General features: G+C 43.1%; 1 protein-coding gene across 1 annotated transcript; it reads left to right on the top strand.

Annotated features, from left to right (window-relative positions):
- The first annotated feature begins 674 nt into the window (after positions 1-674).
- On the top strand, positions 675-3,013 carry LOC119337981 (aquaporin NIP1-1). Its single transcript, XM_037610270.1, has 4 exons — positions 675-983; positions 1,327-1,746; positions 1,830-1,891; positions 2,458-3,013. Exons 1-4 carry the CDS (start codon positions 855-857, stop codon positions 2,681-2,683), a joined length of 837 nt encoding a protein of 278 aa, XP_037466167.1. The 5' UTR covers positions 675-854; the 3' UTR covers positions 2,684-3,013.
- The last annotated feature ends 10,237 nt before the right edge of the window (positions 3,014-13,250 follow it).

Genomic DNA, 13,250 nt, shown 5'->3' with positions numbered 1-13,250 from the left:
TTAGCATATTATAGATGCAAACGCTCATATATACGCGCAGACACTCGCTCCTATGAACGCACAGACACACATCCTACCCATATGAGCATCTTCGAGATACTGGATCGGCATATCATCTTGAGATTTTACAAAGTCACCGTAGGCGTCTTGTAGTGGACGGAAACGTCTCCCTCCACTGAGCGCGCATCACCGAAAAATCTAAAATAAATTCAAAATAAATACGAGCACCAGGACTTGAAACCTGGCGGAGATATCATTGTCCATCTAACCATCCAACCATATATTAGGTCGGTCAGTGCGTAATGTGCTAACCGTTGGGTACGTGATCATTTGCATTGGGCCGTCAGTCAAAAAGAAATGAGACGAGATCCTTGGATGTGGCCGTCCTTTTCGCTAGGCCTGGGAGCATTTTCACGCAGCCATAAAAGAGGGCCGGTCATGTGATGAGCGAGTCCTAGGCGGTGTTGATGAGTGTCCGCTGCCACGGTTGGGGTTGGTGTAGACCAGCGCACCGCCATCAATGTGGACATAAATGCACGTACTGGCCGTGTGCACTCTTGTGAACACGCAGCCAATGGAGAGATGTGCTTCTCACCATTTTTTCACCCGTGTCGTGTGAAATGCATCCTTCTGGAATATCATCGCACTGTAATATCACACCAACCAACTAACCAAAGCAGAGGTTGGCTCGGTCAATCCAAACGGCATGGAAAGTGACAGAGGTGCCGATAAATAGGCGTCCGGGTCATCATCTCATCCCAGCTATTGCCCTTCGCACACCTGTCGTCTCTACTCATCACTTCCCTCTCTTCACTCTGGTTTACTCCTGTGTTTCCGCCGCACATCCGGGCGAAATGGCAGGAGGAGGCGATAACTCCCAGACGAACGGAGGAGCTCAGGAGCAGCGCGCCATGGAGGAAGGGAGGAAGGATGACTATGACCAGGGCTGCGGCCTCGCCATCTCTCTCCCCTTCGTCCAGAAGGTGAGTCCTGTGCCCTTAAGATCGCTTCTAGGGTTCATAAATCCGCATCTCTCCCTGTAAAGGCATGCAGATCTCTCTTCGATCTTCATAGAGTTAGCTTTGCATGCCCACACAATCTTCTAGTAATTGAGGGATGATGCCCTGGCTGGAAGTAGGGCCCGGGGGTGCAGAAATGGCAAATTCGTAGAGGAATTTGTTGTCACACCAAGCCATTAGCCACCCACCTACTGGCATGCTATGAACAGTGACTGCTACCAGATCCCTGATGTAGGGAGGAAAATGTGTGTTGTGTGAAAGTTAATTGTGTGTGGATTATTTATTGATTAATTATACTTACGTGTAGATCATCGCCGAGATTTTCGGGACCTACTTCCTCATCTTCGCGGGGTGCGGCGCGGTGACCATCAACAAGAGCAAGGGGCAGATCACGTTCCCCGGCGTGGCCATCGTGTGGGGCCTCGCCGTGATGGTGATGGTGTACTCCGTCGGCCACATCTCCGGCGCGCACTTCAACCCGGCCGTCACCTTCGCGTTCGCCACCGTGCGCCGCTTCCCGTGGCGGCAGGTGCCGGCGTACGTGCTGGCGCAGATGCTGGGGGCCACGCTGGCCAGCGGCACGCTCCGGCTCATGTTCGGCGGGCGCCACGAGCACTTCCCCGGCACGCTCCCCACCGGGTCCGACGTCCAGTCGCTCGTCCTCGAGTTCATCATCACCTTCTACCTCATGTTCGTCATCTCCGGCGTCGCCACCGACAACAGAGCCGTAAGTAGACCGATCTCGGTCATCGAGTTAACAACAAACTCGCGTATGATTAGCTAACGAGTTGAAAAAATTAATGCTTGCAGATAGGGGAGCTGGCAGGGCTGGCCGTGGGTGCAACCATCCTGCTTAATGTGCTGATAGCTGGGTACGTACATAATCATACTTACCTCCGGGTTTTTTTAACACAGTACAGACGCAGACGCTCATACATACCCACACCCACGTCCATCGTTACGAGCACATACTATATACTATATTACAGCCGCATAAGTCCATATAGAATTTTCGTAGTCAGCAGAACACGAATATTTGCATTGGGACGTTGGACTTACGCTATCGTGTTTCAGTCAGAAAGATACCAGTAACTGAAAATCACAGTGTCGTGTTTCAGTCAAAAAGATAGCAGTAACTGAAAACACTAGTGTATCGTGTTTCATCAGTCAAGGAAGAAATTAGATGCCGATGTCCTGGCATCTGCTAGGAGCGTTTTTATGGAGCCATAAAAGAGGGTCATGTGAGCGAGTCGTGGGCGGTGTTGATGGCTGTCCGCTGCCCCTGCCACGGTTGGTGTAGGCTAGACCAGCGCACTGGAGCCATGAATGTGAACATAAATACACGTACTGACCCTGCATGCATGCATGCATGCATGTCTGAAGTTTAGGTACTCTAGAAGAAAATGGTTGTGAGCTTCTTGTTGAATTGTTTTGGCAGGCCGGTGTCGGGGGCGTCGATGAACCCGGCGAGGACGGTGGGGCCGGCGTTGATCGGGAGCGAGTACAGGTCGATCTGGGTGTACGTGGTGGGGCCGGTGGCCGGAGCCGTGGCCGGGGCGTGGGCGTACAACCTCATCCGCTTCACCAACAAGCCCCTGCGCGAGATCACCAAGAGCACCTCCTTCCTCAGGAGCATGAGCAGGATGAACTCCGTCTCCGTCTGATTCCTTAATTATTACTAGCAACGTCGTTGTATTACTACTACAAGGCTATGTAATCGCCGTCATCGTGGCCATATATCCATGGCGTATCGAGTGGGCTACACGCCTACACTCTACTCCTCTAGTGGTCTTGGCCTAACTGAACCTGCGAGAGTATGTATATGTGGAAAAAGTTGTGTTTTGGAACCATGTGTGGTGGAATTCGCCTGGCGAGAGTGTTTGTCAAGGGTGACGACGGAGACAGGCGCACGTCGGATTGATGGTAGTAGCTTAATTAACTCCGTGCAGTTGTTGTTTTAGCAGGTGAATGAATGCACTTTTGTTTCTTCCAAATGCTATAGAACTTAGGTTAGTTCTAAGCCGTTTTTGCGTGAACACCTTGTGGCAGCGTGTTTGCTGGAAAGAACATTGGGAGGAAACATCTGGACATGACACAAACTTGTTTTTCCTATATTTGTGTCATGGCAATTTCTATGTGAAGTGTGGCAGTTCTTCTGATGCAATATGGCAAACTCCTGAAGACATGTGTGACAAATTCTCATATGCAACATGGCAATTCTCCAAAAAAAAATTGAAACAATGAGCCTCCTCGTCGATTTCCATTAGAGAAACCACAACAATTTTTGCAAGCACAAAAAAAAAGATGTCTAGTTTTCTAGGAGTGACAGGGACTAAGCCCAGCAAACCTTACACCAAAACGAAAGAAGAAAGACATGATCACACAGAATCAGCACAAGGGGACGCCAAAATGTCCCAAGAGACAAGAAAGATAAGATGACATCCTACTCCAATTCTTCTACTCATAGGGTTCCATCTATGGCTTTTGGCATAGATTTGTTCAAGCACCTTCTTGATCAGAGTCACCTCTTGCTTAATTATTTCTCTGTCTTGGCTTTTCTGCAAGATACTCCAAACATTTAGATAATAGCACTTGTGATGTACCACAGGTGATATACCACAGTAGCGGGATCATCAGGAAATTCCCTTTCAAAACATGCATGGTTCCTAGTCTTCCAAATGGTCCAGCAAATGGTGACCCCTCCACACCACACAAGCTTTCTTTGATCCCTGGGAAAAGTGTTGACCCAACCTCCCACCATATCATTGAGCTTAGCTGGGGCTTTTGGAATATCAAAAGCGCTAATCACCACTTGCGAGACCAATTTGGCTAGAGCACATTCAAAAATAAATGGTCAATACTTTCTTTAGAGCCAAAGAAATGGAATCGGCCATTTCCTGTCCAACCCCTCTTCAACTGGTTATCTTTGGCTACAATGATATTTCTAAGGATCAGCGAAAGAAACCCCTTGATCTTATGGAGATTTTTTTATTTCCAAATAGATTTGTATCCAACCAGTCTACCAGCTTACAGATGTAAGTATAGTTGCATGACAACAAACTTGTTCTTGCAATTCAAAGGCCAAACTTTTTATCTTGACAATTACCCATAACCTTCTCATTCACCAAACCTTTTCACTGATCGACAATCTCATCATGCAACATTCTCCTAGATTTCAAAGCATCAAAACCATTAGTGTTCAGAAAATGGACAATAGCCAATTTAAAGTTCAGATTATAGAGCTTGGGAAAAACTTCGGCTAAGGATTGGTCCCCCAAGCCATCTATCTTCCTATAAAAGGGTTTTAGATCTTTGTCAACACCTCGTGCCACAAACCATTGGTGTTCCCTAGTTTCCAAAGTCATTTGATCAATAAACACCGATTCTTGACATCTAGATCCAAAACACCAAGACCACCACAACTCTTGGGCATGCAAACAGTATGTCAATTTATGAGGTAATATTTTTTTTCTTATCACTGGCTTCTTGCCAAACCATCCTAGCCCTACTGGGCCAAGCTTTTGAGCACTCCTCTAGGTTCTTCCAAGAAGGAAATCATGAACAAAGGAATCCTGCTCAAGCTGGAATACACCAAAGTTACTATGTTACCAACTAACAGGTGATCACCTTTCCAGCCAACCATTTTTTGCACACTGTCTAGATCCCATTGCGCATTACTAAGCTCTTTTGCATCCACAGACATCCTAAGGTATATTTCATAAGTAGCTCCTAAGCTTTGCAAGTAAAAATTTCACAGTAATCAACTTCTCTCTCAAAAGCCTCCCCCGGACAAAAAGATTTACTCTTGTGAAAATTGATCTTCAAGCCAACAACTTGTTCAAAAATACAAAGAATAAACTTGAGATTTCTTGCATTTACAAGATTATCCTCCAACAAGAAGATTGTATCATCAACATACTGAAGCAGAGTCACTCCCCCATCTACCAAATTAGGCACAAGACCAGAAAGCAAACCATGTTGTTGGGCCATTTTTATCATCAATGCTAGCCTAGCAACAATTGTATTGAAAAGAAAGGGGGACAGACGATCCTCAACTTGGGAAGTAAGGTCCAATATAATCATTGATATTGATTGCTACCCTTCCTCCCCTAACCAGCCTCATAATCTAGCACACCACAAATAACCAAACCATTTTGCCTTCATCATCTGACAGCAGAATGGCTAGTTCACCTTGTCATAAGCCTTCTAAAAATCAATCTACAAAAGAACCCCAAACTTTTTCTTAGATTCAATTTCATGAAAAGTCTCATGCAAGAGGACCACCCCTTTCATGATAAATCTATCCTTTACAAAAGCAGTTTGAGTATTAGAAACCAAACCATCAATAATAAGTTCGAATTCTACTAATATCTTGGTCAGTATTATATAACTCACATTAAGCAGACGGATAGGTCTAAATTTCTAAATAACATCAGCATCCTGCACCTTCGGAACAAGAGTAATCTCTCCATCATTCAATCCTCTACATCCAGCTCACCTTAATGAAAAGCAACACAAAATTCTTTTAAATCATATTTCATATCTTCCTAGAATTCCTGATAGAATTAAATGGGAAAACCATTAGGCCCAACAACTTTATTGTGTTTCATGCCAAACATGACCTCCTTAATCGCCAAACTAAATTCCCTACTCCATCTCTCTCATTTTACAGGGAGTAGACAATTGATTGCATTATAGGCCATCAAACATGGTAGAGTTACATCAGGAGGTCCAAACAACTCTTTATGGAAATCATTAATATGCTTGACCAAGTCTTCATCTCCTTTAATTTCCAATCCATCGATCAATAGTACAACAATATGATTTTTCTTCTTCCTACTACTGGTGGTGAGGGAAGGCCCACCACGGAGGTCCACGACCACAGTTGGCCCAGTTAAAGGCCCATGCCCATGAAGATTACAAAACATGGAATGGCTTAGCATTAGTCATCTTCTAGTCGGTGTTAGGCTTCCAGTCCGGCATCACCCCCTCCAGTTGGGCAAGGAACTCCACTCGGTTCCTAGCAGGCTAAAGGTCGGTCGGCTAATGGAAACATCGCCCATGATCTTCACTATGCATTAAATACACACGCTACCCACGATATCCAATATGTACGCCACAACTTCTACCAAACCTTCTCAATTTTTCACTACAGTCACTAGGGATCATATAATGACACAGTGACAAGTTTCATGTTTTCATGCTTTGTTTTCATTTTTAAATTAAAAAATTCAATAATCTCTCTGTTCGGAGTCAAGTCCCGGCCCTCTGATGTTTCAAATCCCTTTCCTTTTCTTGGATAAGGCCTATATATAGACTCAAGAACACAAACAAGATTTTATAACTTAATTTTGTCAAAAAATCATGTACTTGTAGATTGAATCTGCATTATATCTATGAAATGCCTAGAAATACACTTACTTAAATACAGAAAACAGTCCTTGAAAATGAAAAATTTTTGGATGGCGTACGTTCAGAGTAAAATAAGTTTTAAGGTCAAATGATAAGTAATCGATACTTTGCCTTTAAACCTGACCCATTCCTTCTCAAAACCACGACTCCTACTCTGAAGTCATTTGGTTTCTAAGCAGTGTATGCCATAACTTTTGCGAAACCTTCTCAAAGTTTTACCACAACGTCTAGCAATCATATTATGTCCAATGCCAGGTTTTGTATTTTTCAAACTTCATTTGCAATTTTTTGAATTAAAAAACAATAACCTTCATGTTCCGGGTTGAGTCCTGGCATCCTGCTATTTCGTATTCCTTTTCTTGTATTGTATAAGGCATAAACATAGACTCAAGAACATAGATAAGATTTCTCAACCCAGTTTTCTCCACTTTTTAATGCACTTGACTTAAATATAGTAAACAAGCCCCTAAAAATCCCAAAATTTTACATGGAGCATGTGATGATTTATGTTGACTGTAGAAAAAGTTTCAAGGCCAAACAATGAAGCAACCGACACTTCCTTTAAGTACGACCTATTTTCTCTCAAAACCATGATTCTTACTCAGAGATGCTTCAGTTTCCAAGCAGTGCACATCACAAATTTTGAGAACCTTCTCAAAATTTTACCACAACATATAGGTATCATACCATGGCACCACATGAGGTTTCATGCTTTCCAGACTTCGTTTGTATTTTTGAAAATTAAAGAAAAAGCTCCATGGTCGGGGTCGAGTATTGACACTAGAATATGTGGAACTCATTTTCTTTTCTTGTATAAGGCCTAAAAACATACTGGAGAACACAATAGGATTTTTAACCCGTTTTTGTCAACTTTTTCATGCACTTTTACTCCCCGTGTAAAGTAGTATAAGACTTTTTAGATCACTACTTAGTGATCTAAAAAGTCTTATATTACTTTATAGAGGGAGTAGTTTAAACTGAAACTATATCTGTTAAATGCCTAAAATGCACTTAATTGCTTAAACAAAGCAAGAACTTTCAATATAGGAAATCACTAATTTTCCCACATGGAACACATTACATTGTGTTACTAATGAAAAAAACATTTTTTGAACCATTTGCTAATTTGAAGACATGAATTGCATTTCCTATTTATCCTATTTATCGAATAATATTCAATTTTGTCATTCCTGGAGGTCTGCTATTGAAAATCTACATATACACATGCATTCTATTGCTTTTTAATTATTTGTCAAGTGTCCTACAAAAAACACCGTAAAGACTCAAGCTGTCAATGGTTAGCTGTTACCTACGTCCCCATGGGTGATTACACTATTACGGGATGGGGAATGTGCCAACTTTAATTCCTACGGGGAAGTTGGTGGGTCAAATACCCTACCCAGCATGCAAGACGGGGATGGGGATGGGGATGAGGATGGGATAGCATTACCCGTGCCCGTTATCCTCCTTGCCTGTGAAGGCCTTATATGTGGGCTATCGGGCTCTACAATTAGTAGATTGTAGGTAATTACTGCCCTTACATATCCAAATTTCCGCCCATCCCGCCTCTTTCGCCCAATAAGCCATAAAAAAATCCTTAACCTAGCAACGACATATCATTTATTATGTTGAAGTGCTATTTTTTCTACTGAAAGGCTATTGAAGACTGTTGTTGATTGCGTATATGGGTTTTCCCACGGGGATGAAAACCGATGGGGATGGGGATGGCAAACTCTTTATCCCCGTAGGCGAGTATGGGGATGGTGATGGGAGTCTACTACCCACCTGTGTAATCCCCACTGTCAGCTTGAGTAAAGACCCTGGTTTGCCGAGTGTAATACTTGGCAAAGCACCTATCTGTCAATGTCATTTTCTTGAAGAGTGTCGTCGCCGCTACACTCAACAAAGGGCTTGTTTGCGGAGTGCCTGACGAAATACACTCGACATATAACATTTTTCCTGTAGTGATATGCTTTGGTTTAGCTCTTCCTGGTTGTGTTGCTTAAAAGGGTAGTTTAAATATAATTTTGATTTTACGAGATGTGCCATGCATTTAAATTTCTGGTTTGGGCATGTTTTGCCCACTCCCAAATCTGATCTATATGCTACTTCATCTATTTCTTTTCTTTTTTGCAAAAATGATCATATCTATTATAAAAGTTCACCGAAAGTATAAGGCATCTCAAACATAATAGAAAATTACATCATGATTCTGAGACCACCGAACGACCACTGCTAGAACGAGCGGTCGACACACCACTGTTGTTGCTCCCCTACTAGATCCATAGTGTCTACTCCTTGTGTAAAGAAATATAAGAGCATTTAATCGGATTCGGATTTGGTGAACATGGGTGCGCGCACACCCTTTATGAATAGTAAAATTGAAAAAATGCTAGAAAAAATAAAAAATAAATTTATTTTTTAAAAATACATAGTCAACCGGTGTGCTCGCATATGAAGTTTCACGAAGAAATCACATCCGTGGTAATCCGGGCAAAAATGACAAAAATCAAAGATAATCGAAGGTATATTAAAAACACTATTTAATGGATAGTATGGTCGCGTTTGTATTTTCTTCACTAAGAATACCATGGGTGTCAATACATCATGAAACTTCACACGTGAGTAGAATGATCGACTAAAATTGATACCGCGAAATATCATTTTTTTTAAATTTTTCTAGTATCTTTTATGAATTTACTATTCACATGGGTGTGCGCGCACCCATGTTCACTTTGTATTTTTGCATTTAGATCACTACTTTAATGATCTAAACGCTCTTATATTTCTTTACGGAGGGAGTACTATTTTTCTTTAAATAAACTTTCGTTAACTTCGACTAAATTTATAGCCAAAATATCTACAATATGAAATAAATGTAATTAGATAAATCACGAGACATATTTTCATATATATTTGTTGGATGTTATTTATGTCGTTATTTGATATACTTGGTCAATTGTGCAAGGTTTGATCTTGGAAAAAATGTATGCACTATGATACAGAATAATGAAAGCAGTTCACGGAACACGACACAGGCGATAGAGAAGCACACATGTGCCATTGCTCTTCTCATATTTGGAAGATAATCTTTTATATGTTGATCTTAACACTCCTCCACTTTCAAAGTGGTACTGAACTTTCCTCCGTGTCATGTCATGGAATCCCACATGGCCTTCCGAGATTTATCCACGAACTATTTGTTATATAGACCTAAAGCCCATCTAACATTTAACACTTGGGGAGCAATGGAAGCTCATCGCGAAATACAAACCCCGATGATAATCCTTAAAGCGCATTGAGTCTCGAGTGCTCCTAAACGACGAGGTTCTCAACGTTCGAAATCACTAATTAAGGAGCACTTCCCGTAATAATTAGTCGGGGAGCGCTCCCCGCGCGCCAAGTGTCACGCGCGGAGCGCTCCTGAGACTTTTCCGATGCGTTCCGCGCGTGACACTTGGCGCGTGCACGGCTTCTTCCGTGAATTCTGGTTTCTGGTTTCTCTTTATGGTTTTTCCTTTTTTCACTTTAGTCCTTATATTTCTAATGTTTTGTAATACCACTTGATCTATTTTGAGATCTGTTTCTCTCTGTTGTGGGCGAACCCTCGTCGCGCATTGTTCTTTCTTTGCCGTCGTCTCTGCCCGTCGCCGCCGCTGCTCTTGTCGCGTGGTTACAGCAGTTGTTCCGGCCGCCGCGCTTGTTGCCTGCTCTTACGGTAATCCTTCTTTAGCGTCGAGCGCGCTTCCCCGTTCGCGATATCGTCGTTCCCTACTGGTTGCCTTCATGGGTTCCCTGTTTCCCTTTATCGTTTCTCTTTTTGTTCCCATTATATTTCCGGGATATGGAGATTTACGGGGTAGTTACAGGTGGGGACTACCAACACTATCAGATGTCAAGTTTCAACTGGGTTTTGTGGGATTAGTTGTTGATAACCATTGTGTTCCTTGCAGTTATGGCTTGTCCTTTTTGCCGTATGCCTAGTGGCCCATGTTCTTCTGTTGAGTCTTCTGTAGATGGGTTCAGTGTGGTCCTGGATCGGCGTTGTTGGAGGCGTGTTGTAAGAAAATCATTTTATAGTTATTCAATTTTTGGCACACACGCTTATTTCTTTTGGTGCTGCCCATGCTGTTTAGATTTTGATTATGATCCTTGTTTTGATTTGTTGTGCAGTATGTTTCGTGCAGTGTTAGAGCTCATCTTGCTCGTTACATCAAGGAGTGTAGGGCTTTAGCCATAAGGAGGGGTGACGAAGATACTGATCTTGCTCTTCAGTTCAATGAGAGTTATTTGTATGGTGTTCTGTTTAGTCATGGTCGTGTGAGGAGCAAATTCCATGGTCCTTCCTGGGAACGATTGGTCAGTGATTATGGTGTTAGTCCTCGTGATATAATGACCATTAGGCTTGAACATTATGGAACTTGGATTGGTATTGATTTTTATCATGTCGGTCGTGGAGATGCGTTGTCTCCTTTACCGTCTGTTGGTAAGGTTTATTTTTAAGGAAGTTTTTATCTTGTTTTATTGTACATTTTGATTTTTCTGTTCCCTTGAGTCTGTGTAATTATATTTTGTAGCTCTGCATGGTTTGAGCGACTACGAGAAGGAACTTGTTGGGAGTTGTTATTACACCCGTGGTGTTTTTCTTAATTATCAGCACATGTATTTCATGAGGTGTTAACTATTTGATGATGACTACATACCCTGTTGTCCTTTTGTTCACAGGATTAATTCCATGAATTTTAATGGTCATTATATGGTCAGATTTTTTTCCATTGTTTTTTTTCTTTGTTTCTGTTTATTTATTTATTTTTATTACGTCTTCTATTTGTAGTTTTGAATTTTTATTCTATTTCTGATAGCTTGATGTTTTTTGTCAGGTTATTCCTGGTATTGTTGTGAGGAGTTTGAAGGAGTTTGTGACTTTTCCTAGAACTGGCGTTTTAACTCTTGAAGTTACTCTGGAATCTGGTGATGATGATATATATGTGAGCACTCCTTGCTCCTACTTCATTGGTTTGGGTAATAGAATGGTGTTCAAACAGGAAGGTTTCAGTGATTTTTTTCACGCATCGTCTATTGAAGTAAACAACTTGGTGTTGATAACTTTCAAACAACATGTTGGGAGGCTTGTTGTTATCTTCAATCTTCTGCCGCAGTGATGTTAGTTATAGCCTTTGAACATAATGGATTTTGATGTATAGAGGCTTGGATGTGTATCTGTTTTAAAGTTGTTTTTTTGGACGGATGTTATTTAATTGTGGTCACAGTTATAAATACAGTAGAGGCACATGTGTTGTTTACTCTGAGGTATGGCTGTGCATCTGTTTTATGTGAGATGCACTTGGATTCAGCAAACTGAGGCATGGAATTGAAGTCAGAACAGGCACGGTTGTGCGGAGGCACGTAGAGTTACCATGGGTTTCATGTGAGGCACGTGGTTTGAGCAAACAGAGGCATGGAATTGCAGTTAGTACAGGCACGGTTGTTTGAAACACGGGTATACTGAGAGGAACGTGTTTGCAATACCAAAGTTACATGGGCTATGACGTGTGCCGAACATGCAGAGATACCGTGGGTTTCATGCGAGAGGCGCGTGTGTGTAGCATGTAGAGTTACAGTGGGTTTCATGTGAGGCACGTGGATTGAGGAAATAGAGGCATGTAATTGAAGTCTGTACAGGCACGGTTGTGCGGAGGCATGTGTGATCACTCGCGCGGAGCAAGTAGAGTTACAGTGGGTTTCATGTGAGGCACGTGGATTGAGGAAATGGAGGCATGTAGTTGAAGTCAGTACAGGCACGGTTGTGAGGAGTCACGTGCGATCACTCGCGCCGAACACGTAGAGTTACAGCGGGTTTCATGTGAGGTACGTGTTGGGAACGTAGTAATTTCAAAAAAATTCCTACGCACAGGCAAGATCATGGTGATGCATAGCAATGAGAGGGGAGAGTGTTGTCCACGTACCCTCATAGACCGAAAGCGGAAGCGTTAGAACAACGTGGTTGATGTAGTCGTACGTCTTCACGGCCCGACCGATCAAGCACCGAAACTACGGTACCTCCGAGTTCTAGTACACGTTCAGCTCGATGACGTCCCTCGAACTCCGATCCAGCCGAGTGTCGATGGAGAGTTCCGTTAGCACGACGGCGTGGTGACGATCTTGATGTTCTACCGTCGCAGGGCTTCGCCTAAGCACCGCTACGATATTACTGAGGTGGACTATGGTGGAGGGGGGCACCGCACACGGCTAAGAGATCCAAGGGATCAATTGTTGTTGTGCCTAGAGGTGCCCCCCTGCCCCCGTATACAAAGGATCAAGGGGAGGGGGCGGCCGGCTAGGAGGAGGCACGCCAAGGAGGAGTCCTACTTCCACCGGGAGTAGGATTCCCCCCTTCCAAGCAGTAGGAGTAGGAGTCAAGGAAAGTGGGAAGAGAAGAGAAGGAAGGAGGGGGCGCAGCCCCTCCCCCTAGTCCAATTCGGACTAGGCCTTGGGGGGGCGCCCAGTCTCTCCTCTCTCTTTCCCCTAAAGCCCAATAAGGCCCATATACTCCCCGGCGAATTCCCGTAACTCTCCGGTACTCCGAAAAATACCCGAATCACTCGGAACCTTTCCGAACTCCGAATATAGTCGTCCAATATATCGATCTTTACGTCTCAACCATTTCGAGACTCCTCGTCATGTCCCCGATCTCATCCGGGACTCCGAACTCCTTCAGTATATCAAAACTCATAAACTCATAATATAACTGTCATCGAAACCTTAAGCGTGCGGACCCTACGGGTTGGAGAACTATGTAGACATGACCGAGACACGTCT

This window comes from Triticum dicoccoides, chromosome 7B, assembly GCF_002162155.2.
Source record: "Triticum dicoccoides isolate Atlit2015 ecotype Zavitan chromosome 7B, WEW_v2.0, whole genome shotgun sequence".
In the NCBI taxonomy this organism is placed as follows: domain Eukaryota; kingdom Viridiplantae; phylum Streptophyta; class Magnoliopsida; order Poales; family Poaceae; genus Triticum; species Triticum dicoccoides.
The sequence above is the reverse complement of the archived record's forward strand: the minus strand, read 5'-3'. Positions and strand labels throughout refer to the sequence as shown.